The sequence below is a fragment of the Podarcis muralis genome, chromosome 5 (genome assembly GCF_964188315.1).
Source record: "Podarcis muralis chromosome 5, rPodMur119.hap1.1, whole genome shotgun sequence".
NCBI lineage: Eukaryota > Metazoa > Chordata > Lepidosauria > Squamata > Lacertidae > Podarcis > Podarcis muralis.
Genome location: NC_135659.1, coordinates 55,280,261 through 55,306,344, shown reverse-complemented (window position 1 = coordinate 55,306,344; position 26,084 = coordinate 55,280,261). Strand labels below are relative to the sequence as shown.

The 26,084-nt window shown below is 41.1% G+C and overlaps 2 protein-coding genes across 3 annotated transcripts in view; one reads left to right on the top strand and one right to left on the bottom strand.

Annotated features, from left to right (window-relative positions):
• The window catches only part of MAPK14 (mitogen-activated protein kinase 14), a 31,166-nt gene extending 12,978 nt beyond the window's left edge, over positions 1 to 18,188 (bottom strand). For both annotated transcript variants that reach the window (XM_028733976.2, XM_028733975.2), the window contains exons 1-8: positions 17,921 to 18,188; positions 12,767 to 12,896; positions 8,987 to 9,045; positions 5,498 to 5,609; positions 4,333 to 4,362; positions 3,767 to 3,814; positions 3,176 to 3,290; positions 2,740 to 2,811 (exon numbers count right to left, since the gene is read on the bottom strand). In XM_028733976.2, the coding sequence (XP_028589809.1) occupies positions 2,740 to 2,811; positions 3,176 to 3,290; positions 3,767 to 3,814; positions 4,333 to 4,362; positions 5,498 to 5,609; positions 8,987 to 9,045; positions 12,767 to 12,896; positions 17,921 to 18,036 (682 nt within the window). In that variant the 5' untranslated portion in view covers positions 18,037 to 18,188. The remainder of the gene's footprint in view (positions 1 to 2,739; positions 2,812 to 3,175; positions 3,291 to 3,766; positions 3,815 to 4,332; positions 4,363 to 5,497; positions 5,610 to 8,986; positions 9,046 to 12,766; positions 12,897 to 17,920) is intronic.
• A 1,643-nt stretch (positions 18,189 to 19,831) lies between these two features.
• Positions 19,832 to 26,084, top strand: part of SRPK1 (SRSF protein kinase 1) — a 31,549-nt gene continuing 25,296 nt past the window's right edge. Inside the window, exons 1-2 of the mRNA XM_028733974.2 lie at positions 19,832 to 20,171; positions 20,817 to 20,877. Coding sequence (XP_028589807.2) covers positions 19,847 to 20,171; positions 20,817 to 20,877 — 386 coding nt within the window. The 5' untranslated portion in view covers positions 19,832 to 19,846. The remainder of the gene's footprint in view (positions 20,172 to 20,816; positions 20,878 to 26,084) is intronic.

Sequence of the window (26,084 nt, the reverse complement as noted above, 5' to 3'; positions counted from 1 at the left end):
AGACCAAGAGTACCCAGAACACGTTATTCTGATATGGCTACTTTTTGAGAAATCTTCCTGACTTAGAATATGTTTATAACAAATTCTACATCACAGTCCAATTAGTCATTTCAGATCATTGTAGTAATTCAGTTAGTAAGATTTATTATTATTATTTTTTTAAAAGCAACTCGTCCCAAATAGGTTAATCAAGGTACATTACTTGAAGACAGAGGCCCAGCCCCTGATTCCCTATTCACGATTTCAAAATATGGAGAGCACCCTAATAGGGGTCAGGGTAGAAGAAATATGAACTCTGTTCAGCAATAACCAAATTAGATTTTACTCAGTACTACCAAATACAACTTTGGTTATGCTCAAACCTCTAGTAATTTTCAAACACATAATTTAGCTATGGAAGTTAAGTCTGCACATGCAGCATATTAACCAATTACAGTTTGGGCATTTACCTGTAGCTGCTGATCATCAAGTGTTAAAGTTGGCAACTCCCACTAATGGAGCCCCCAAACCCACTATCTCCTGCAGATCAGATTTCCAAGAGCTGAGCAATAAAAGCTTGCTTTACAAATTCCTGCCACTGGTTAAACCAATTTGCATGCTGTGTGTACTCACAGAATTCTTATAATGTAAGCCAATGTGTTGTTATTCCTTGAATGCATATCCATTATTCCCATTAAGAAGCTGACAGAAATGGTTATCACTGCCCACCCTAGCCTTAAATAACTGCCACATATGGAGTGAAGATTTGTGGAAGGCAAACACAACTTCATTTAGGACCATTCAAAAAGAGGAGTATGTACATGTAATAGAGAAAAGTGTACAAATATTTATATTGTAAAAATGAAAATTGCACCCAACATAGTTAAAACATGTCTATTTTGCTCTTTAGGCAAGAAACTTTTTTCCCCCTACATACCTCAGACAGAAAAGGAGAAGGAGAAAGACAACTGTAAGGGTCTTGGAAAAGGAGAAGTGAACAGGAAGAAGTGAAAGCAAAGGGATAACACAACAAAAACAAGGGAAAAAATCCAACATGTAGGCTATAAATGTATCATATAGTTTTCACATTTGCCTCATCTATTCTGGGAAAGTTTGGTAAAAACAACCATAAAATAAATGACTTTGACCATCTTCACACCTTCTAATATTAGCCTAAAACCTAAAATAAATGTGTTAGTTTTTTCCAAAAAGATCAACATCACACACTCCCCTTCATGAAATATTTAATAGTTGGAAAATTAAATGCAAAAATATTTTTTATTTCCCTAGGATTCAATCCATTTATTTATTACTTTTAGACGGATAACCCGGAAACTTTTAAATGTTTCATTCCCATAGAACATATTTTGGTGGACACAGTGCAACTGGACAGAATATCAAGATATTCTTATCTTTCAAAATCTCTCCATTAATAACTGATTAAAGGGTTGCACGGATCCTGTCAATGATTTAGACTTCAGATTAGGGACCAAATACATCTTCTGAATTATGCACAGAATGCTTTTTTATATTATAGTGTGCACCAGCATGTTAAAGAGGCTTAAGTATTGGACTAGGACCTGGAGACCAAGATTCAAGTCCCCACTCAGTCATGAAGCTCACTGGATGACCTTGGGCCAGTCCCTGTTGCTCAGCCTAAGGCTGTTGTGTGGATAAAATGGGGGGCTGGGGACAGAATATTTAGCTAGTGGTAAAGCCATGAGTCTGCACTTGATAAAGAATCCTGTGGCATAATGCGGAGGGAGCAGCAGACATTCAAATGAGGTTCTGTAAGCGCTATGCAGGTATCAGGTTGCACACCAAGGTATACAGATGGGCTGATAATGCCTGATTTCCCATCTTTATTTTTTAAAACAAAATTTATATACAAAAAACCTACAAAAAACAAACCCTGGTTTGCTTCTATCTTTAGGTGAAACGCCATACAGGTTTACTTTTTGTGTGACCTGAACAGGTAAGAGAAGAATGAAGAGAAAGTAGATAGTATTTATATTATCAGAGGTAGAAAGTTCAGGTGGGTAAAAGTTACGTACAGGTGGGGGGCAAAGTAAAAAAAAAAAGTACACTTTTGTTAATAAGACTGCCTTTCTCTTTAGAAAGGTAAGAAGCAGATGCTCCAACCCAGAGCTATAGCCCTTCCTCTTTATTCTGCCATAACATGGATTTTGGAATTTTTCTTATGGGCCAACACAGAATCCCTTATTTTGTGTCATATTTACAAGTTACATAAGAACAGATTAACAGATCTACCTGTAGATTATATAGTCTTCCCTTTTACAAGCCAAGTCACTGACTTGTCAAGATATCCCTTTACTCTGGGGTTGCTAAACATTATGAGAGAACCGGTCTTCTCATAGAACCTTAGTATCAAAATTGAAGTAGTTTGTCGGGACACCTGAATTACTGGAACTGGAAAACAGATCTCAGAGATGCTGAAAAAAGTAATTACATTTTCCCTTCAAGGTGGAAGGCCACTTTCAAAGCTTTTAAAGAGAAGAACAAGCAAAGACAGAGAAAGTGAAACCCTCATGTTAAACCACAGACTGAAATAATGCATTTCAACCACCTACAAAAAGCATTCTTGGAGAATGCGGCAGTAGTTCTCAAAATGCATCCATCTGCATAGAAAGAATTCCAACACCAAAGTGCAGAGCTGCTTCCTAAGTCTTCCTTGGGTTACATGTTGCTGTGTGTGAAAATGAATGTTTCAGTTCATTTTTAGATGTTTTTAAAGGATACGGTCTGTACCAGGGAATAGCGTTCTTCCAGTCAACAGTTCAGCCATAATACATCCAACAGACCAAATATCAACTGAGGAAAAAGGAGAATGAATTTAGAAACCAGACTCCTCTAGCCAGATCTCTGTTCCAGTATTCCAAAAGATTTAAATAAAACCAATTGCAATGGTTAACCTAATCCTAAAATGCTTAGCTTTAGTATGACAACAAGAAAAAGCACATATTTGTACTCTTGATAAATATGAATTTGACAACTTGATAAATATGAATTTGACAGATGCAGACCTGTTCCGTTAATGATATAGATGTCAAATTATGCTTGTAAAATTAGGTCTCTTATATTACAACAGAGTGAGGCAATTCCACTGTGGCACAGAATTATATGATACAGTTTTATTATACAAATCTCTGATGGTTTGATTAATGAGACACCGTACCTGTTTGATTGTAATGCATCCAGTTCAGCATGATCTCAGGAGCTCTGTACCACCTAGTTGCTACATACCCCGTCATCTCATCATCTGTGTGTCGTGCCAATCCAAAATCCAGAATCTGCAGAACAGGGAAGATAGTAATGCACTGGTACATTTATTTATTTTTAAAGGAGAAACTGGACTTCTGATCTGATTAGCTACAATTGCAGAAAATGCAAAAAATGGATGAAAAGAAATGTTGTTGAACACTTCCAGAAATAGGTTTGGTGAAACATACTTTTGTAAGACTAAATTTGTCAAGGATTTACAGCTCTTATGTGACTCCCTAACCGCACTGTGCCCAATTTCAAACAAGAGCAGTTCAAGAGTACCACAAATTCACAACCATGGAATAACTAAAGTGGAACTTTTATTAAATACCTTTTGAGCCAACAGTGTACAAAGACTCATAAATTCTAAAATATTTGTCCAGGGGTCGACAGACTTGCTTATATTAGTGCCTACATTTTCCTGTTAAGATATTCAGGTCCTGACCTATTAAACAAATGATTACTAGGCTGCCCACAAGCTATGTGTACACTAACCCCACCTTACCTTCAGCTCACAGTCCTCATTCACAGCTAGGTTACTAGGTTTTAAATCCTAAAAGAAAGAAAAAAAAGAGATACTGATGTCACAGCATTGCAATGATAAAAAAGCTGTCCCAACCATGAAATTTAGCACTGGCAACATCTAATGTATTCCTCAACTTTCAAAAACAATCTTCAGTTGTTAACTGTAATACAATCCTACCATAATCCACACTTCACTGATATTTTCAACAGTATGCATCAACCATATGTATATAAACAAGAATTAATCCCACCCCTGAAAAAACAACCAACCAATAAAATATATGAAACAAGTCAAATTACAGTTCTGTACTCTGCAGGCACATGTTAAGAAAAGTGATGGCTAGAGCCAACCCCATGGTAAAGTGAACTATGCCTGAACAGAATCTGTCTAGACTCACTCTCTCCCAGGATTAACTAAAATATTTATTGCAATTTTATTGAACTTTTAGCTTAATTTTACTGCTGCTTTGATATACAAAGATCTAATGCTACAACTTCCCAGGATGTTGCTTTCATTGAATAGTTTACACTAAAAACAATACTCACTCTGTGTATTATGTCAGCTGAATGGATATACTGAAAATAAAAATATTTTGAAGATTAGGTTCAGACACTATTTTCCATTATGAAGGTCCATGCCTTATGAAAGTCTATATCTTGTATTACATTTACTCATCTAGCATTCAGTGGTTTTGTAATGACGTTTGAGAAATGTCTGCTCTAAGTTTGTTCCTTTGAAGATAACCAAAGTCATTTCCAACCAGAAAGGAAGAGGGAATAATGCCTGCACAATGTTCATATTTTCATCCCTTCATATTTGGTTCTTCCCCATTCTGTGGCAAAGTACAGATGCATTTTGAAACTACTGAATCAAAGTCTGCATCCGTCTGGTGCCCCAGAAATCTCACGAGATAGTAACCTCACAAGGTTCACAACATTTAACAGGGCATCTAGAAGTTCTGGAAGGAACTTCTACTTAAAAAATAACAACAATTTATAACTTATTTCCAGTAAGGTTGTGCTAATTATTCAAAAGCAACACAACTGTTTCTCTGAGCTAATGCATGCAGTGTGTTTCCTAGATTAGACTCACCTGCATATGACAAACCAATTAGGAGCACATTTCTTCTTCAGGTCAGAAAATATAGACTTGAAAAAGTGACAAAAGTGCCTGTGATCATGCTGCAAATGCTGTAGCTTTCACTATCTTTCTGTGCCTCTCAACACCCTTCCTTGTTTTCCTACACAGAAGGGTGAAACAAGATAGCACCACCGAGCAGAAAGTATTGGCTTCTGCCTTGGTATCTCCAGCACAATCCCGTTCCCTTCTTTCCCTCTAGGTAACTTTTTTTTTTTGCAGTGCCTCCCCCCACCACCAAAGGGAATATAACACATAAAACAAATTCCTCCCACACAGAAAGAACATTTAGTTCCTCTGAACATGAGGAGAGCAGAATACAAGAGGCAAGTCTGAGCTGATTCAGGAGAGCAGCATGTAATGATATCTTTGCCTCTCTTCAGACTCTCAAAAAGAACAGCTAATATTTCATGACTGTCATAATGGGGGTCAGTTCAACCAATTCAGGACCATGTGATGGTGTTTTTATCTGAATCCAAAGTATGCCTATGGACCTCTCTAATGGGAAGAAAGTATGTATTTTATTTGGCACCTGCATACAGAATACAATAGTAATAGAGTCAATGCAAATACCTTCAAACCACGAAGAATTTGATAGATTAGAAACTGTACATGGTCATCTGTGAGCTTCTGACATTTCACAATATTGTTCAGATCTGCCCCCATAAGATGGGTTACAAGGTATCTAAAAAACATGAATTACACAATGGTATTACCTCCATGTGTTGTAGGTGAGCGAGTCAGAGCATTTATAGAGAAGCACTGGATTTTGTTCAGATTAAGTTAGGGATCAATCACTGGCAGCGGTGGGCTTTGACAGTGCCATGTAGTCACCACCACTTCCACAGTCCTACCAGTCACGCCAGCTAGAGCAGAAGGTGGCAAAAAGGGAATATATCCCTTTGCTGTGCCAGCACCCCAGTTGCCTGGATAAGGCCTGTTGCCATCACGTGGCAGCAGGGTGTTCAGCACAGGAGATCCTGTACAGCACAGATCATTCCCCAATCACCCCCTAGCGGGGGAGTTTTCCATTGGCTACTGCTGGAAAGTATACTGGCAGTAGCAGCAGCTTCTGCTGACCTGCCTTTTGGGTCGGTGCAACAGGGTGCAGCTATTCCCTGCCAACAGCAAAAGGTGGTAGAACCAGGCAGAGGGATAACTCTGTCCCATTAAAATTCCCTCCACCATGATAGAACAGGGATTTAGGCTGGTCTGTTAGCTGCCTAGTTTCCACTGAAATCAGTTACTGACCAACTTCTTCAAATACGACTAAATCTGGATCCAACCTACTGCATTTATGAAAATTCATTGGTTTTATGTATGACCTTTTCACAGCCAGTAGTCTGCTATGGTACAGATACAATTTTAAATGTATGGTGAGAATACATTGGGCAGTATCTAACTCCGTTGTTTCCATCAGCACAAGGATTTCTTCTTGCGCAATGGGACTTCCCTCCCTCTCCTCCTCCTGCATCCTCTCGCCATCTATTCCAGAGGGTTGAGAAAACCTTCAAAACAGATTTGAGATGTGTTCAGAGGGACAAGATGGGGGAAGTCCCTTTGCACAAGTGGACAAGTGGAAATCCTGATGTGACAGGTACTTAGCACTATATTGGATAGAAGCCATTATAAAGAATCTAAACCATTTAGTACAGAGATATACGATACACTTGTGTTGCAATGCAAAAAAGAGTGTATTCATAATGTAAGACAATAAGCAATAAGACAGTTCTATCTTTTGCAGATTCATGTATAACCCTGCATCTCTCATTGTTTAGAAAGATCCATTCTATTTAAAATTCCAATAGATAATAAGAGACTTCTTAAGGATGCACTGTAATTTAAATTCACAATTAACATATTTTTCCTATATTTATTTTGGGCCTGCTTCATGAAAGGTCTTAGCTTGTAGGTTACGAGGGCTGAGGCCAAGGAATGAGTCTCACATTTGCACACTCTCCCTGACCACTCACAGGACCTAGAGTATAACCACACAGTCCATCTACTCTTTTTCCTAAGTCAGACTAATGTTTGGCAGGATCTACTCACACAAAAATTTACATGTATTCTCCACCCCACCCATACGGCAAGGCTATATGGGAACCAGCTCCTAGTACAAAATAGTTGTTAGTTTTAAGTATTTTTAAATGTGAAGCCCCAAGAGAAAAAGACCTATTGGAATTAGTAATTTTACTACCTTTCAACGACGATGAAACTAGGCTGATCTCTGCATTGATTCAGTCTTTCCAGTTCTCCACAAGAGTAAGAACATGGTAAAAGGTGTGTACATCATTAATAAAATACTTCTACATGGACTTATTGTGACAGGAAGCCTGTCTTAACATGTGCTTTGAAACTGTCACATACAAGTCCAACAGGTTTTATAAACAGCTATTTAAGACATCTGTCATTTGTCTCATCATACAACTGCAAATATCCATGAGTCTGCCTTGGTACAAAGTAATGACTAAAGAAACCAGGGCTCAATCATTCTATGTGACGGAAGATGGTCACATGATTAATACATTACTCCCCTCCTTGCTAAAACGAGCAATTTCCTACCAAAACCAAAAAGTCCTTCCATATAACTAAAGTACTTTGCTCAGTCTTGATTTCCCACTCTCCTTCCTCAATGTGTGACGCTTCCCCCTCCTTTTTAAGATACACTTGCCATTCCTGCTTTGGACAGTAACTGCACCTGCATAAGGTAACCTTAAAGCAACAATAATATTCTGCTACTAAAAAGCTTTAAAACATCTATCTCCAAAAGTAACTCAGGGCACCTAATTATGGAACATTTAAATTTGTTATGCTTCTATAAGCATGGCAATCCTGTGTACTGTGCCATTTAATTCAAATGGCTTAGGCCTGAGAACTGGATTCAGTAATAAATCAAAACTGTTAAGTTGCAGAATAACTCATATATATTCCCCTTCCAGGCACAAAACCGAGGGGGGAGGGGAATTAAGATCCAAAATTTGGATGGCCTAAAGTTTGAAATTGGAGTATTTGAAATTGGAAACCTAAGTAATACACAGCAAGTTCTGGGATCCACTGTGCATGAGAAGACATAGAGCCTAGTACAATTGTACCTCGAAAGTCAAACAGAATCCATTCCAGAAGTCCGTTCAACCTCCGAAATGTTCAACTTCCAAAGCATGGTTTCTGGTTGGCTGCAGGAAGCTCCTGCAGCCAATCGGAAGCCCCGTCAAATGTTCGGCTTCCAAAAGAATGTTTGAAAACCAGAACACTCACTTCTGGTTTGGGGGCATTGGGGAGCCGGAGCATTCGACTCCCAAGGTGTTCGAGAGCTGAAGTATGACTGTAAAGTAAAAAAAACACACCCTCAAACTGATAGCATGACTTTAAAGAGGGAGACCTTCACTGAGGATTCTAGATCACACCAGCTGAGAGTTGAGCTACAGTGCTAGAGAGTTGTAAAGGTAAAGGGACCCCTGACCGTTAGGTCTAGTCGCGGACGACTCTGGGGTTGCAGCACTCATCTTGCTTTACTGGCCAAGGGAGCCGGCGTACAGTTTCTGGGTCATGTGACCAGCATGACTAAGCCGCTTCTGGCAAATCAGAGCAGTGCACGGAAACGCCGTTTGCTAGAGAACTGTATTTACAGGCATGATGGGAAATAGTTACATAAAGTGAGTTCAATATACTGTATTACTATTAAGCAGATTTTTCAGTTCGGAGCCAGGTGTCAACTTCTTGGCAAATGTCAACATGGCAAAGTAGATATTTACAGTTTTCACACATGACTGAATAATTTTTTACTCCCACTACTGAGTAAAGAAAATCTAGTGTGTGAAACAGCCCATAGCTACCTTCCATGCTAATTAATGAAGGGTTGTGACTACATACTTCTATCACAGTAAAGTGATAGACTTCATTCATTTCTTCCTCTATATGCCTAATTTCATTGTCCAATAGCAATCTAAAGTCCTGTCTAAATTGAAACCTCTGATTCTATTACATTAATGCTCTTTATAGATAAGGACTTTCCATCAAGGCTGGAAACTATTTCCAACATCAAGGCTATGAAGGGTTACCTACACATCATTGAATTCTTCTAGTGACTTTGCAGGTGTGAACACATCTAGAAGACCAATAACCTAGAAAGGGAAAAAGACACACAAGGAATAACATTTTCTACATTTATCTGCCATTTCCCAACTCACATATATACTCTGTCCCAATTCAAAGTGCCTACTACATGAACACATGGACTTGCACATAAATAAGACTTTTATCCTTACACAGATGCAAACTCAAAATAGTTCCTTTAAATCTGGCAAACTTTCAAATATCTTGCAATGTGGCATGTTGAAAAATATCAGAGAAAAGAATCATGTTGCATGCATGGACTCCTCCTGCTTCATCTTTGGCTCCAGATCACTGTTTCCGTTGTAAACTATTTTCCTTAATGAAAAGAATCGACAATTGTTTTTTTTAAAGCATCATTCCTACTTATTTTTCAAAAACAAGGGGTGTAAACATATCAAATAGCTCAGCGCTACCTCCAATGTAAATATGCAGTGATACACACTGGGTTGGTTCAGAAAATCTTATCTCGGCTTAATGAGATATAAATGAACCTTGTGGGTGCACATGTAACTTCTTTCCTCTCTTTGCTGTATAAGCAAACAAATCTGGAACTGTGCAAGTATAGTTTCTCAACGGCTCTGAAATGGGGGCCTTGGTTAACAGCTTCAGAACAAGCCATAATATGAGCTCTAACTTCAAAGCATGGCTTGATATCCTGCCCTGTTCGAAAGCAGTTAACTATAGGTTATGAGCTCAGATGTAATGGAAATCTATAGTTAACTGAAGACAACCTAGCGAAACAAAGTAGCTGCATGTTTGGACAAAAGGCTTGTTCATCTCTCATTTGAATGTGGCCACTGGGTACAAGTCAAGGTAATTTGGTGGTAGTATTTCAACTAAATCAAGTACAGAAGTCAGTGTCAGCTAGCTAAATAGCTCTCTGGCTAGTTAGTACTACAGTGGTACCTGTATAGGGTAATCAGGGGGATGGGAGGGCAAGCATGCCATCACTACTTTCTATGACTACCCTCTGCCCTTACAAATGCATCATGGAACTCTGAAGGCAGAGGAAGGGAGATGTGACTCATCTGATCTTAATCACCCCCTAGCAAACTGATTTTTCTAATTAAAAAGGGCTTTCAGGATTCCATTACACGTTTACATGTAACATGTAATTTCAAACCAGAGACCATGAAATATGACTTTGTACGTTCACCTTCTTTTAACAGGCTTTAAGTAGGGATACATCACATTAACTAGAATTTGGTGAAGAGGGTTTTTAAAAACATACATTTGCAAGTAGTGCTATCAGTACAAACCTCTCCAGCACTGACAAAAATGGTCTGTTCCCTCACAAACAAACTAAACTAAATGTAGGGGAAATGTGACCAGAAGACTACCAGATGCTTCACACTAGAATAATAATCCCACAAATATACACATATCGTAAATAGGAAAGCTAATTCATGGCTCAGGCATCTTGACTAATTCTACTCATGTTTCTTTTTCCAAAAGGCTGATGTAAAGTGAAGCTATTATACAGGGTAATCATATTATGATACAGGCTCCATCTCTGAGGCATACAATATTTTCATTCATGTGCACAGCTGAAACCCAAGTGTGATAACTTATTTCAACTGCAGAAATTTCTACTTATCACTACTGTATATATCTAAATGCACACAGATCAGTGGATGTTTTTTGCAAGTGCTAGAGGGCAGCTATTTTTGCACAAGACATGGAAAATAAAGAGAGCCAGACACTATATTAGTGCTTACAAATAAACCCTATGCATAAATCCCAAGGATTACAAAATGTCCTGGAATTTATCTGACAACATGTTCATGTATCCAACAAAGAATTTGGATTCTTGAACATCTCACTTTTCTTTTAAAGTAAATACATTGTAATGTACTTATTTATTTCATTAAAGTATTTGTCATCTGACTTTTGACTAAACATTACCAACACAGCTAAATCTAATCCCTATGAACACAAAGAAGTGATCAGGCAGAATACACAGATGGCTCAAGAACTAGAAGGGCCTTGGGCATTATAGCTGTGGTCAAGACTACAGTTAGGGCTTCTGTGATGTGTAGTTTCTTGCCCTAAGCTATGGCTGCTAACCTATGTTCTGCCTCAGTGGTAAATTATTTTCACTCCTCCCATCTCCTTCTTTGGCCTCTCCAAACACTTTGTCACTCATAGTCGTGTTAGAAAGCTTCAACTTGGGACAAATACGTGAAAAGACTATTTTTATAGTACACTCAGGCACAACCAAGTAATTACATTGTAAAACTGCTGCAAGAGTACCTTCCTGTTTGAAATGCAAGAACTAAGGATTCTCCTACATTTATAGGAAAATTAAAAATTATGGACCAAACGTTACAATGTGGTTAAAACAGATGAACAGTAAGTAGTACCATCAAACCTCGATTCTCAAACGGCTCCATTTTCGAACATTTCAGCTCCCGAATGCCACAAGCCCAGAAGTAAATGCTTCGGTTTTCAAATGTTTTTCAGAACCCAAACATCCAAAGCGGCTTCTGCTTGAGTGCAAGAAGCTGTTGCAACCAATCGGAAGCTGTGCCTTGGTTGTTTAACATTTCGGAAGTTGAACGGTCTTCCGGAACGGATTACGTTCGTCAATCGAGGTTTGACACTAAGTGCTGTCATAAAAAAATCTACCCAAATGCTAGTGAACCAAGGGTTTACATCGGGGTGGTAAATCTGTAGTCCTCCAAATGTTTTTGGGATGCCCAACACTCCTGACTGTTGGCCATCCTGGATGAGGCTGATGTGAATGAAGTCCAACAACCTCAAAGACTGCAGGTTCCTCATTCATGCTTTAGGAGTTTAGGAGGTGCTTTTCTATGCCAGTCACCCTGCTTTTGTCACACCTCTGGTGTCTGCTGGCATGTCTGAAGAAATATTATGAACAGAAACACAACTCTTCCAAAAAAGGTACTTAGAAATCACCCTAAGGTATATGCTGTTGGATTTATTTAGTACTATAATTGCATAATTTGTTGGGGTTATGGTTAAGGTTAAGGGAAGAAAGCAGGAGAACAGATCTGAAGTAGTTTGCACTCTGTGCACACATATTATTCCTGCATACTATGAAATAGTAACACTAAAATCTTCACAGCAGCATAAAAGGTAGAAATGTTTCTGCAACATCCTTCTTGTAGTGTTTCAGAAACTAACTGGGACTGTGAGATACTTTGCAACAGTTCTCACATTCTACAATTGTGTAATTAACAGACTCATTATTTCCCCCAAGGTTTAGGGTCTCCCCTAGTTAATATGTTCTGTAAGAAAATGTTGAAATCAACACATGGAAGCCATTACCCAAAACAATGAATGAAATAAAAAAATATGTACTCATGGAAATAAACATTCATTAAGCTAACTTTAAAACTAGAGAATTTAACCAGTAAGGAAAGTTTTCATAACATTTGAAATAGAGAGGACTCGATAACCTAACCACCACAAAATCAGAACTAAGAAACTTCTTAAACAGTTTATAACCAACTGGCTCTAGTATGTTGAAAATACTATGGTACACATGTTACATTTTCTCAGCTTTCAGTCAAGATGAAGGTATTGGGAATGAACTTTTGAATAATTCTTGCTCTGGCCCCTCTACTCTTTTAACAAAACCCCAACACTACGGTCTGCCATTTTATCTGTACCAAGTACACCATGGTTATCAAGCCAGCATTCACTCCTAACCTAGGATTTGGAACCAAATGAAATGTACATTTCTAGTTTCCTCCCCAAACTTACATTTTCATGTTTCATATGTTTTAGCAGACGTAGTTCACGGTAGGTCCTTTTGGCATGAATGATGGACTGAAATGGTCTGGACAATTTCTTCACAGCCACTCGCAGGCCAGTTTTAGCATCAAAGGCTGAGCTAAAAAACAATAGTTTAAAAAAACAGCATTAAATATGCCTATTAAGACTAAAATAGGATTCCCCCCCCCCATGGAAATGATTTAATAGGTATCTTGTTTCACTGAATGAATATAACTTTGTGCCCAAGAAGAAATAAGTCACAAGTTTGTGTAAGAACAGGCAGAAAAACAAAGGTGAAGGTGCTTACAAGTTTTAGAATGAATCATTAGAAGAGTTTTAAGAACGTATTGATGAGTTTGGGAATTGCAGCTGGATTTATAAAGGAAGAATGACAATTTTTGCAATCATTTAGTGACTCACAGCAAAAGATATAGCAATGACTTCCTGTAACTTCGAATATTTCAACCTTAACAGAACATTGTGACATTTCAGAAGCTAGTGCTCGCTGTATCCAGGTCACAGCATTAGCAGACACATGATGGATGTCTCCAAGCAAGTTTTTTGTAGAAATAAGGCACTGAATACCTAGGATCTCTGGTAGTAAGTGAATTATCAGGTGATGTTAGCCAATAGCTTTACAGTGATGATAACTTGAAGGTGGTATGGTACAGATGTCTTTGCCTATGGTACACATTTTGCAGATTTTTTGGCATTCCAAGTTTTACCATCAGAAAGCCAGACTACTCCTCATCCTAAAACACACATACAACCAATGTGGTTACAACAGCATACTTTGGTGCCACTGTCATGGGCACCTGTCTATACCTGGGACAATTGTGGAATATTTTCTAAAGTTTATTGGTATGGAAAATAGGTACTTGTATACGTATCAAGTCTTTTTTAAAAAAGGGGAGTGGAGTATTAGGCAAAACTTGCCTGATAAATGAAGTTGATTAGGTTTGCAATTCACCATCCCACTGACTTGTGTTAAATTAGTGGAAACGCCTGCAGATACAAATGATGCAAAATGCCTTTCTGCAAGGATCCACTGATACAATCAATTTTCTATTCTAGAGCAGGGCTAGTGCCACACTAGCAGGAAGCAGGAAGCCACTCCCACTTCTCAACTGACTCTGGACTAGTGTGGATTTGGTTTTCAATCATTTATGTTTGGTACCTGATCATAATATGGAATTGATGAGGCATTTTTAGTATGCTTCTACTGAAGCATTGTTTTAAAGAACAAGTTCCCTTTTAATTTACCCTGTCAATATGGCACTGCCCTGCACCTTGCCTTACCACAGAACACATGTTGCAAGAGCCAGGAAAAAATGTTTAGTTGCAAACAAAACTCCACTTCTGCTTTTTATTCCTTTTTTTTTGCATCTAAATCAAGTTTTCCCTGACAAAAATATTGTGAGCAGAGACTTAAATGATCTGAAATCAGGGTAGGGATAAGGCATGATGAAAACAGTAGAAAGATATGTTAATTTTTCTGAAGATCTCGAACAAGTGCCACACATTTTATCAAAAATGTAATGATGTAAAGTTACAGAGAAGTGCAAACCACCATCCTTCAGATCAGATCACATACATGTGACATATCTAACAATTCAGTTAGAAATTATTTGGATGTTTTAACAGAAGCAGTGTGCATCTGAACAAAAATGGGAAACGCTGGTATTTTGTTGTTGCTGATATTAGTGTGATCTACAAAGGTCTGCAAGACACACGGGATGCATAAGTGCCCCCAATAACTCCTTATCTGGACCTAGCTAGCTGTAGAGAGGAAGCAATATAAACTTAGAAGATGAAGTCTGGAAATAATTACTGGATGGTGGTACTGGGCCATAACAAATGAGAAATTCCTTCATATAATGCAAGCTCAGGGGGCTAGGTGAGCAGCTTCATCCTCACTTATACCATGAAGGTGAATGGTACATTATAGAGACTATAGATAGCTCTCCTTCCCTATGGGAGTTTCAAGAAGACTTGCAAGGGTATCAGTGTATACCCACTATGTGTAGTGCTCTAAGCAGCCTGAAACAGAAGCTTTATATGAGCTCGAGTCTCTAATGATGAGAAAAAAGCACAACTTGTTTTTACTTTTCCAGCCCACCCAAAACTTCCCCCTTTTGTATTTTATAGCTATACAGTATAGTGATTCTGATTAAAGGGGAAAGAATGCTTTTTTCCCTCCTGAAACAACCATATACAGTGGTGCCCCGCAAGACGAATGCCTCGCAAGACGAAAAACTCGCTAGACGAAAGGGTTTTCCGCTTTTTGAGTCGTTCCGCAAGACGAATTTCCCTATGGGCTTGCTTCGCAAGACGAAACGTCTTGCGAGTTCTTGCAAGTTTGTTTCCTTTTTCTTAAAGCCGCTAAGCCGTTAATAGCCGCTAAGCCATTAATAGCTGCTAATAGCCGCTAATAGCCGTGCTTCACAAGATGAAAAAAACGCAAGACGAAGAGACTCGCGGAACGGATTAATTTCGTCTTGCGAGGCACCACTGTATAGTGTAGAGCGGTTGGTACTTTCTGACCTAGTATCATATACCTAACCCTAATTTACCCTCCTCCAGGATACCTGCAATAAACTGTTAATGGTCTGAGTAAGTCAATTCTTATCCCCCGACCTTACACATACATTTTCTGATAAATCATGCCAAACATCTCAAGAGCTCACAAAACTTTGCTGGGCTGTTTGTAAATATATTAGCATTAGTATTATTAATATTATTAGATTTATATACTTCTGTGTGCCTAAGTAGACCACTACTTTAATTCCATTTTGCTTCCAAAATTGATGGGCACTCAACCACCTGAGCTTGATATTAGAGGGAATGGAGATATATGTGTATTTGCTTAATGGATACAAGGCACAAAACTTGATTCTTAGTGATCAAAAAAAGAGAGCAGTAGAATTACCATTAATTATTCTGCAAACTAATCACTGCAATAACTAGATGTATCAGCAGTAATAACTAGCAAAAAGGCTAAGGTCTTTCAAAACTCTGCAGTATACATTCCTATCCTACCACGGCAATGGTGTAATGAACCACACCTGCCTATCAGTCATCAATGAATGCAAATTTCTGAGGCCACCAGGATCTATGTTGCAGGTGTTTAAAAAACAAAATTTCATTGTTTTCTCCTATGAGAACTTGTCTCATGATATTGTTCTTACCTGACAAAACACAAGCAAGTGAAATATTGTTTCAAACGAGACATGAAATAATAAAACAGTTTAGATCAAGATATGTTTTTCTAGGAAAAAATGCAGAACAAGAACTCTCGAGTTTTGTTTAAAGCAGTAAATTGGCTTAATATCTACAATTAAAAGAACGGTGCTATGTAGCTGCAGAAGAACACAAATACACAGAGTCTGAGTCTTTGTTTTCAGTTATCACATGAGCTAGTTTGCTCCTCCCAAGTCAAGAACAAACCTTTGCTACAGATCATAGTGTTTGTCTGGAAGGAAATAAACCACAACCCTTGGTTTGGACACAATGTTAAGCCAGAGACTGGGCTAGCATAGAGGAACAAGGTGGCTCAGACTGGTACTTTCACTGCAAACCATTCACTAGTTTACTGTGCCACGTAAATAAGGTATGTAACTCTAGCTAAACTATCACAGAAGGCTGGTAGTCTGATGAGTACAATTCAAGTATTTGTTACCAAAGAAGTTATGACTACCTTGAACTTGCAATGGTTATGTTGTTTTATATACAAAAATACTTACATCTCTTAGCCAGAATGACTAAACCGCTTCTGGTGCAACAGGACATTGTGACAAATCCTAGAGCGCACAGAAACACCATTTACCTTCCCGCTGCAGTGGTACCTATTTATCTACTTGCAATGGCATGCTTTCGAACTGCTGGGTTGGCAGAAGCTGGAACAGAGCAATGGGAGCTCACCCCGTTGCAAAGATTCGAACCGCTGACCTTCTGATTGGCAAGCCCAAGAGGCTTAGGTGTTCTGTAGCCAAGACAACATCCATTTATTGTTGGATTCTTGAATAGGTTTCTATGTTTTGTCCTGGCAGTCTAACTGTAATACATATTTTGCTGTGAGGAATGTGGTAGTGAAGTCAAACATCTATGGATAGTGCCTATGACATCATGAGGAGGTGAATCACAAATTCCTCTCCTGCCAATCTCTGCTACCCCTCGCCAGCTGTTTTTCCTTCAGCAGCTTTGCACTCAACCTCTTCATTATACATCTTCCCTAGTTGCAAGTAAACTCTTATTCCCTACTCCAATTCCCAGCAAGATCAGTGTAAGAAACTGGGGGAGATCCAGGTTCATGGTGTTTATTGAGATACCAGCCTATCCTACCTCACAGACTTGTGAGAATAAAGAAGGGTGGGGGAAGAAACTATGTACATAACCCCTTAGCTTCTTCGAGGAGTGCTGGAATAAAATGCAAAAAATAATGACTAATTACAAGTTATTTAATTGTGCAGTGTTGAGAATATTGCTTTATCTTTGTTTTCAAGATTCTGCTAAAAAACCAAACCTCATTAAACACCCAACAGTTTGCAAGCCAAATGCAACTAAAATAATCAAGAAGTCATTTCCTACCAAAGCCAATAATCTTGGCACCACAAAGCAAAATAAAGGGTCATGCATCAGATGCTTAACATAATGCCTTTTGAAAACTGGAGAACTTGAAGAAAGCCACTGTTTGGTGCACATTTTGATTGCTTCTGGAGACATTGCTCAACTGTGGACTTCACGGGTTGTGCGTTCCCAAATAAGTAGGGAATGAGTTCATAGCGGTTACGGGAAGAAGTGACGGAGATCAAGGCACTGCAGCAGACGGAGCGACAAGTACATCAAACGCCTCTACTACTTCTGCTGCTAACTTGCACTGCCCCAGCATTACAGTGCAAGAGAACCAAACAGGCAACGCTTTTTCTTTTAGTATTTGCAACCGAGAGCCGGTCCCTCGGAATCACAGGATCTAACCGACTTCCTTTTGCAAGGAGGACTGGGTGTGGACACATGCGAGATCCACCGCCTTCTAAGGCCGCTTTCCCGTACGCACGAAGGGCTGCGGGGGATAAGGGAGCGTGCGAGTAGCGAAGTTTCCCCAAGCCTCCCCCCCCCGCCCCCGGGAGAGCGGCAGCAACTTACCAGACGGAGCCGTAAGCCCCGGAGCCCACCGGAGAGAGGTTCTGGTAACGCTCAGGCACTTCCCAGACCGTCTTGTTCAGCTCCTGCCGGTAGAACTTGGGCCGCTCTTGGGTCATCTCGACCCCGAGCCCGCCCCACCCAGCGCGGCCGGGAGTGGGGGGGGGGGGGGGAAGACCCTCGAGCAGAACCGTTGGCTCCTCCCCCTTCGGAGAAAGGGGGTTTCCTGCTCCGAGGGTAAAGAGGTCGCTCGCGCCCAGCCGCCGCCTCAGTAACTGGCCTCGTGCCGCCGCCGCCGACACCCCAACCCCGCCCCGCGGTCGGAGGGGAAGGCCAGGCCAAGCGGGGCTCTTCTGCCTCCCGCCGTCTGTCGGGTTGCAACCCCGCGGCCTCCTGCACAGCCCCAAGTCAGGGAGCCTAACAGGTGGGCGCGAGTGGTCCCCCTGAGGAGAGCAGACCTTGCACTGAGCGGAGCGGGAGGAGGCAAAGCCAAGCAGCAACGACGAGGAGGAGGAGCTGCTGCTGCCTGACTTCTCCCGACCTCTTCCTAAGTCCCCGATTGCAGAGGTCTCGCGAGACCCACGGCGCGGAAAGAGCTTTGAGGCGATGCCCCAATATGGAACCCAGCTCCAGCGCCCTATGATGAGCGCAACCAGAAAGAGGGGAGCGTCTCGCGAGATCTGGAAGGAGGCGAGAAGGAAAGAGGAGGAGGAAGAGGAAGGGTGGAGCGTGATGCTGGCCAGGGTTTAAGGTTTCCAGGTGCTGCTGCTTAAGGCAGCGGGAACTTGGACAGGTGCCTTCTCGGAAGGAAGGCTCACACCCGCCACCTTGTGACTTCCTCCTCCCGTGTTTTCTGTGCCCCCGGGGAAGAAGCGCATTAGCTGTTTTGTGCTTGCAGTTGTACATAATGTTCGTTAACAAATAATCGTTGGAATTCTCTTCATAGCAATTCTCTTCATAGCAAGCATTTGAGTTACAGTCCTCTGCTAGTAAATTGTGGTAGCTAACAACACAGTCTTCCTTGTTATTGGTTAATGCGGGATGATGAACCGTTTTCCAGCTCATGGGCTGCATTCCCTTCTTCTGGGGGCCATTTTCGTGGTGGTCAGAGCCTGAGGCAAAAGTGCGTGCAGCAATGGACGTAAATTTTGCCTTCGTACTGTTTCTACACACGCCCCCCTTTCCCCTGACAAGCCAGATAAATTAGCTATGACCTCTGATCGTTTATTGCTTAGAGTCCTATGCTGGGTCTTATGTTGGCATAAACTCAGAAGATAAGCCATTTTTGGCTTCATTTTGCAGGACTGTCCAATCTTTCTAGCCAGAAAGCTATTTGTCACTATCTGCAGTGACAAGCTAGGCTGCTTTCATTCACCATCCAGATGCAACGTTGCTTGTTGCACGTACGCAGCACCAGTTGCCTTTCCTGTTTCTTGCAAATAGAACTGGTAGCACCCAACTGTTGGCTTCTAACCATTGTTGAGGATAACATGTGTACACTAAATTCATTTTTTAATAAGCTGCATACATTGAAATAACTTCTAAAAGTTCCCACGGAGTAAGCCACGCATTTGTACAAAGTCATGTAAATTGTGAAAGAAAAGGGGGGGAAAGTTTAATTCGAGAATTCGAACGTTAATTTCAGTTGCTGCGAGTCATCGCGCAACCTGGTGGCGCAAGGGGTCCATAGCAGAACACATCCCTCCCTCCCATTCCGGCTACGCGTGAAGCTGGAAAACCCGCCCGGAGCCAGAACGCGTGGCGGGCACGTCACAATCCCATCTCCGGCGACAGCACACGCAGTTACTTGTATACGCGCTAGGCCACTTTTTACGCCGCCCCCACCTCCCTTGGCCCTAGTTAAATCCGGCGAAGCCCCGGGGAAGCGAGCGGTGGGCTGGGACACCGCGAGGCGCATGCGCTCCGCCCATGGGACAAGGGGAGGCGGGCGAGGGGCCTGACGCCCGGCTCCGGCTCCTGCCTGTCACGCAGAGCAGGGGGCGGCGCCGCACGCGTTTGGAAGAGCCAGGGGGAGTGGCCTTCCCCGGGAGCCCCAGCTCGGGAGGAAGTGACAGCAGCAGCAGCGGCGGCGGCGAGGAGATCTGGTGGCGCGCGCAACGGCGCGCGAAGATACCCGTCGTACGCACGCGCCGACCGGCTCGCCCGCGGCCAGCGCAGGCGCAGGAACTATCCTTGGAGCGCACGCGCGGGGGGTCGCGGGGGCTGCTGTCTCTAGCCGCCATGGAGCGGAAAGGTGAGTGCGCCTGGCCCCGCCGCCGCCTCCCGGCCAGCCTCACCCCTCCCCGCTGCCGCCCCTCGCCGCCCCCCCCCCCCTCGCCCGCCGCCCTCGGCCCCTCGGCTCTTCTAGTCAGGCTTCAGCTTTCTGGGTCTTGGCGGCTCGCTTCCTCCGCGTCCCTGGTTGTTGCCCCAATTCACACGAGATCGGGCGTCGGTTTCCTTTTGTCAGGTCCCGCTGTTATTCGCAGAGTTCTTCTCACGGATCCTAACTGCCAGTCTTCGGGTATCCTGGCAAATGTCCGGCCCTTAGGCTTCCCTTCCTCGGCCTCCACCCCGCTACCTCGTATGAGATAAAAGAGGGTGACATTATCGCCTGTCTCCTCCAGTAACGTGTTTGGGGATTTTTTTAAAAAAAAATATTATAAATATGGGTACAATGAGTCTATTATGAGCACGTGTCTCACGAATCTGGTTTGTTCTTGGATTAATGCTGCTTCTAGGGAAGAGGGGGTTAATCTTAGAACAAAATAAACCGGATAGGTTTGATGATGCAAATAATGTGCCCTTCTTTTTCACCCTGAACAAAAGCTTACTGACTCTTGCCCCACCCCTTCTTCTTCTTCTTCTTCTTCTTCTTCTTCTTCCCTCTGTTTCTTCCTAGTTCTAGCATTGCAAGCCCGGAAGAAGCGGACTAAAGCCAAGAAGGAAAAAGCCCAGAGAAAGTAAGTGTGACCCTACTGCCTTAAACAAAATGGAATGGTGTCCTGGACAGTGACAATAATTTCCTGAAATGTTGTGCAGAAGCCAGCCTGGTAGCCTTGGTTGCATGGTAATGAGAAATCTTCCAGATTTTCCAATTCTAAGTGACTCTTTACATCCTGAGGGTAGCCTCAGTGTTAAAAGCGCATAAACTCACATGAGTGATATGCCCTCTTCTGCATCTTGTGCATATTTTAAGTGGGCACCATTAAATTTGTCTCTGGGTGCCTATCAGCTTGCTGGTAATATTCTCGTCTCCTTTTCCAAGGATAATATTTTAATCTAAAATAGTAGATAAACTTAATGGATCAAATATGTTATTTATTTCTATACATTTTAAACCGTAGTAGGGTGAAATCCAAGCCCTGGGCGCTGTCCAACAGGGCCACTGCAGCATCTGCAGCCTTGCAGCACATACTGGCTGGCAATCAGGCCTGCTGCTGTCACATGACAGCTGTAAGGCTTGCTCAGCCCTCTGTCTTGAATGTCTGCCATCCCAGAAAGTCCCCCTCCCCACCAGCAGCAATTCTGCCCACAAGTTTAGCAGGCAAAATGGGAAACCACACTGGCAGAGCGATGCCGATGTCACTCTGCAGGCAGAGGCTGGCAGGGCTGCAGGAAGCAAGATCTCTGCTTAATTGAGCCCCCCAGCCTGGTGCAAGCAGAATTTGAATTGTGACCCTGAGATTTACATTTATATTGTATAGCAAGCCGTTCTGGCTAGCCCTGGATTTCAAGTGTTATTTGCATAGTCATAATAAGCTGTTCTGGCCTTGTAGATCCAAGAAGCTTGAAACATGTTCAAAATGGTGCACTAACTTCTGAACATCTAAGATTGCCCGTAAATTCAGCAAACTAAAATGCAATAGACATATGTTCTCTGTGTAGTTTAATACTGTAATAAGAGTATTTAATAATCCCACTCAAACTGAAGGGTGTAACTTACTTTAAACATTTCAGATATCACATAGAAGAGGGAAGTCTTCTCTTTTTCACCCTGTTACTATAACTCGAAAAGAGGTTTGACCATACCGTACTCTATGTAGCTGCTGTAGACTGACTTTGGTGGACTAAATTGATAGGCTAGTTCTCTGAAATTTTACTGAGAAGTCCCACTGAAATCAGTTAAGTGTGGATAAGATTGTGTTCTGTGTGTGTTAAGCGGCAAGTGGTTTCAGATTAAGAAAATGGAGCCAGAGAATGTGCATTATTTAGTGCGAGTAATTATCAGAGTTGATAGTGCTCTCTGAAAGTTCTTTAAGCCTGGAATATTAAGGAAAGTAATCCCTTGTTTAAGCACTAGCCAAGTACCCATATGCAAGCAGGAGTTACATGTGGGAAAGTGAGAGGAGTAAAAGTTTTTGCAAGCTAGTAACTTGAGGTGGAGGGGGAGGATTATTTACAAGACTCAAGCCCCGTTTAAGTGAGACTTCTGAGTAAAATTTCAAAGGATTGTACTGCACAGTCACTGGAAGCTTACATGTGTAGATGCCATCATATGCCATTAAATGCTCTAATAATTTTTTTATTTCCCATTGACTTTGAAATAGGCCTGAATTGAACCCCTTTGTCTGCATTATCAAATGGTTATTAGTTGTTGTTGTTGTTAATTTGTACCCCACCCATCTGACTGGGTTGCCCTTGGTTTGTTATGTCCTGCCCTTCATTATTCATATTTCTCCAGTTCTCATGCAGTGCACAAAAAGCTCCCAAATCTGGCATCTCTGATTGGAGAAAAGCAATAATGAAGTACTGCTTTGTAGATGATCCTAGTTTCAGTTGCTGGAATCTGCAGTTAAATTAACTCAGGTAGCAATAGTGGGGGAAATATTTGCTTCTGAGCAATTGGAAAACCAGATAGACCTAGTCTATGTGCACCAATATTCTGACTTGGTGTCAAGTGGCTTCATTTATTGACCTACCTTATGCCTCTTCTCATCCATTGTTCACTTCACTATTTTTTGTCCATGTAGCATTTCTGTCACTTCTGAACAGTCAAGTCAATTTTTGTGTCTAAAATAATGCTTTCTGAAATCATGCTGTGATTGCAAAGTTTTAATAGTTGTAGCACTGTTTTCAGTGTAGTCTCTTGTCTCAAATATTTTACTCTATTTAGATTGAATCCATAGTGATAACCCACTGCATGAAGGTTTACTGCAAAGTTGTGGCAAGCTAGTAATATTCAGAAATTGAATCCCAAATTTCCCAAGCTCGCTCTTCTATGTTTTCAAAGCTGTCGTGCACTGTGGAAGCATTCTAGTAAAAATTAAAAGAGCTGTCCAACAGTTAACTTAATTATACAACTCAAAACCATTATTTACAAATTCATATAGTGGCTTAAGTAGAGTGGTTTTTATAACATGTTCAGCCAAGGTAGCTTCCCATTTAATGCTAGTGCTCTGAGAGAGTTCCGGTTTTTTAATTGCTTATAGAAAAGAACAATAAAAAATGTTCCGTTCTTGTCAAAAAATCAAGGACTTGACATAAAGTTGTTTATCGCTGTTTCTGCAGCTAACATGTCGTGAATCTTCATATGTAAGATGGCTAATACTCTGGCAGTTCCGAGAGCCTTAAAATAGCCATGGCTATCCTTTATCATAGAGGAAGAGAAGTGGTTGAATTTTGCTGTAACAAAGTTAGGCTTAGGACACAATATATACTGAACTGCAAAACCCCATGGGTTTCAACAGAGCCCCATTTCTCCTCAGCTGTGGTATGTGTGGAAGAAGTATAACAGGATCTGTGCATGTTTCCCATGCCTTCCTTTTTCATTCTTCCCTACTCCCAATTGATGCCCATCCATACACTTGAGTTGGTTGGCAGAAGAAATGGATCTTTGAGCCCTAGGTGGATTTCTCTGCTCAATGCTGCTGCTTGTGTGATTTTGCCACTGAACCTGATGGATAGGCTTATTTGTTAACATCAAACATAAATTTAAAAGAACAGGCTTTAAATAATGCCTTCTTTTTGGAATAATTTTGAGCAGCAGCTATGTTACTATGTATACAATGCTATCAGTGATTTATCAAAATATATTTTAAATTTAAGAAGCATTTAAATATACAATGTTGACTTGCATATAATTGTGCAAAATGTTTCTAACCCACCCGCCTGCACATACTAATGTTAGTCATCTGTCTTCTAAAAGCAGTAGTTTTTATCAGGCTTCCCTGCACAGAGGTAAGCCTTGCTCATAACCAGGCAAGTGGTTACCAACAAGCTGCCAGCAGTGCATGTGGTATTTGACAGTCAAATATCAGATCTCTGCTAAAAGCCAATACACTTTAAAAGAAAAGAGAGCATTCAAGTCAAGGCAAAAGTCAAATATGGAGGTGATAAATGGCAATACATATTGAGTGCTTTCTGTGATTATAACCTGTGATCACTGCAAAATATGTGCTGCTTTCTGGCCATGGGTTTCCTTCTGATAACATTGGAGCTTATACGTAGAACTACTGTTTTGTTGTGTGTGTACCCTGCGGGCCTCTTCACACACACAAGTATGCTACGAATGTTTGAAAACATGTCTTCCATACACTTGTCAGTTGGGACCAGGTGAAGCTTCTTGACAAGTGTACTCTGAGTGGGAGCCTGGGCTTCCTGCTTTTTAATGTGTTCCAAGGTGGTGGTTTTACATAACTACCTACACCTTTTAAAATATATTTAATGCATTTATAACCCACAGGCCTAGTCAGTATGTCACCAGTACAGGTCCTACTGGTTGTGAGCATTAGTTGCCTGCATTAGCTAGAATGCATCAACGAAGGTTCATTTCCCTCCCAGAACTTCGGAAAGCAAGCAGTTGTTCTTGCTGCTACCTCTGTGCATTTTTGTTAGTGTGGAGATGCAGCATTTCCCCCCTCTTGCAATTAAAAAAACGAGAGTGACACACCCTTCTTTGCAGGGTCACAAGAGTCCCCAAATCCCTGTACTTCAGGGCTAATTATGGTGGAGAGCACTGAGGAAATGCTAAGGCTGTAGGTAATAAGGGAGATATCCACTTGCCCTTCTGTCTGTAGAGGAAAGAGTGCCTAGAGGTCTGTGAGTATGTGGCCATTAGGGACCTCCATGGAATTATACTTTTTTGCATGTATAACTGAGAAAGCAATATAGATGACATATCCTTCTGAGCCATAGATATACAATAAACTAATGCTGTTTCCCTTTAAGTAAATGCAGCCATTCTGTGTGCTGGGTCTAATTTTTTTGCTCTCCACAACCATGAATTGTTTTAACATTAATACACAGATCCATCTGTATATGTCTGGTCTGTGTTCTGTGCCGTGTGTTCTGTTCTTCTGACATCGCTGGCACTACTGAATGAGTGGGAAAATATGTAGGAGTGTGAGGGCAAGACACTCCTGCAATACTGTTTTTCCTTCTTTGTTGTCTTGCTTCCTATAGGCAGAGAGACAAGGGTGAGATCCCTTAAACCCCAAATTCCTACTTGCTGGGAGTAAAATGCTCATGAATACAAGTGCTTTTTTCACCTCATCCCCACCTTTGAAGAACATGCTGTCTTCACTCATAAATCAGCATGGTGTCTAATGAAATGCTTGAATGTTCATTGTTTCACCTTGTGATGAGAAGCTACATGTTAATTGGCCTTTTATTTTTTTAATCTGTTTCTTCTGAATTTCTGTCTAGAACAGTTAATGGTTACAGACAGGTTGGGAGTGCATCACCTTATTTCTTTATGCATTATTATTGTTCGAACACAGTTTGGTGGCATTCATCCTGAGAATGAATGCCTGAAGGAAGAAATAAATTAATTACTCTGGTATGTGTTCTCTGGTATAAGTAGAATAGATAAAATAGAACTACCCTATGGTTGTTTCTCAGTGATAGAAGTCACACAGTTTTATAGTTCTAAAGCTAGTGATTAATTGGCATGTTTTCTTTAAGAAAATAGAAAGCCTTCTATTCTCAGGTCTGTGGGAGAGGAAGCAAGAGTTTTTGCTTAATTATAACTTTTAAGAACAAGAACTTGACTGGTTTTTCTTCATAGAATATGAACCTTACTGCATTCTCCATACATTTAAATATGGAGAATGTAGATTACAGTAAAAGACTAAGCATGCATACTGTAAGACAGTACAGTCATACCTTGGTTGCCGAACGCCTTGGAATTCCTATGTTTTGGTTCCCGAATGATTAAAAAAACCAGAAG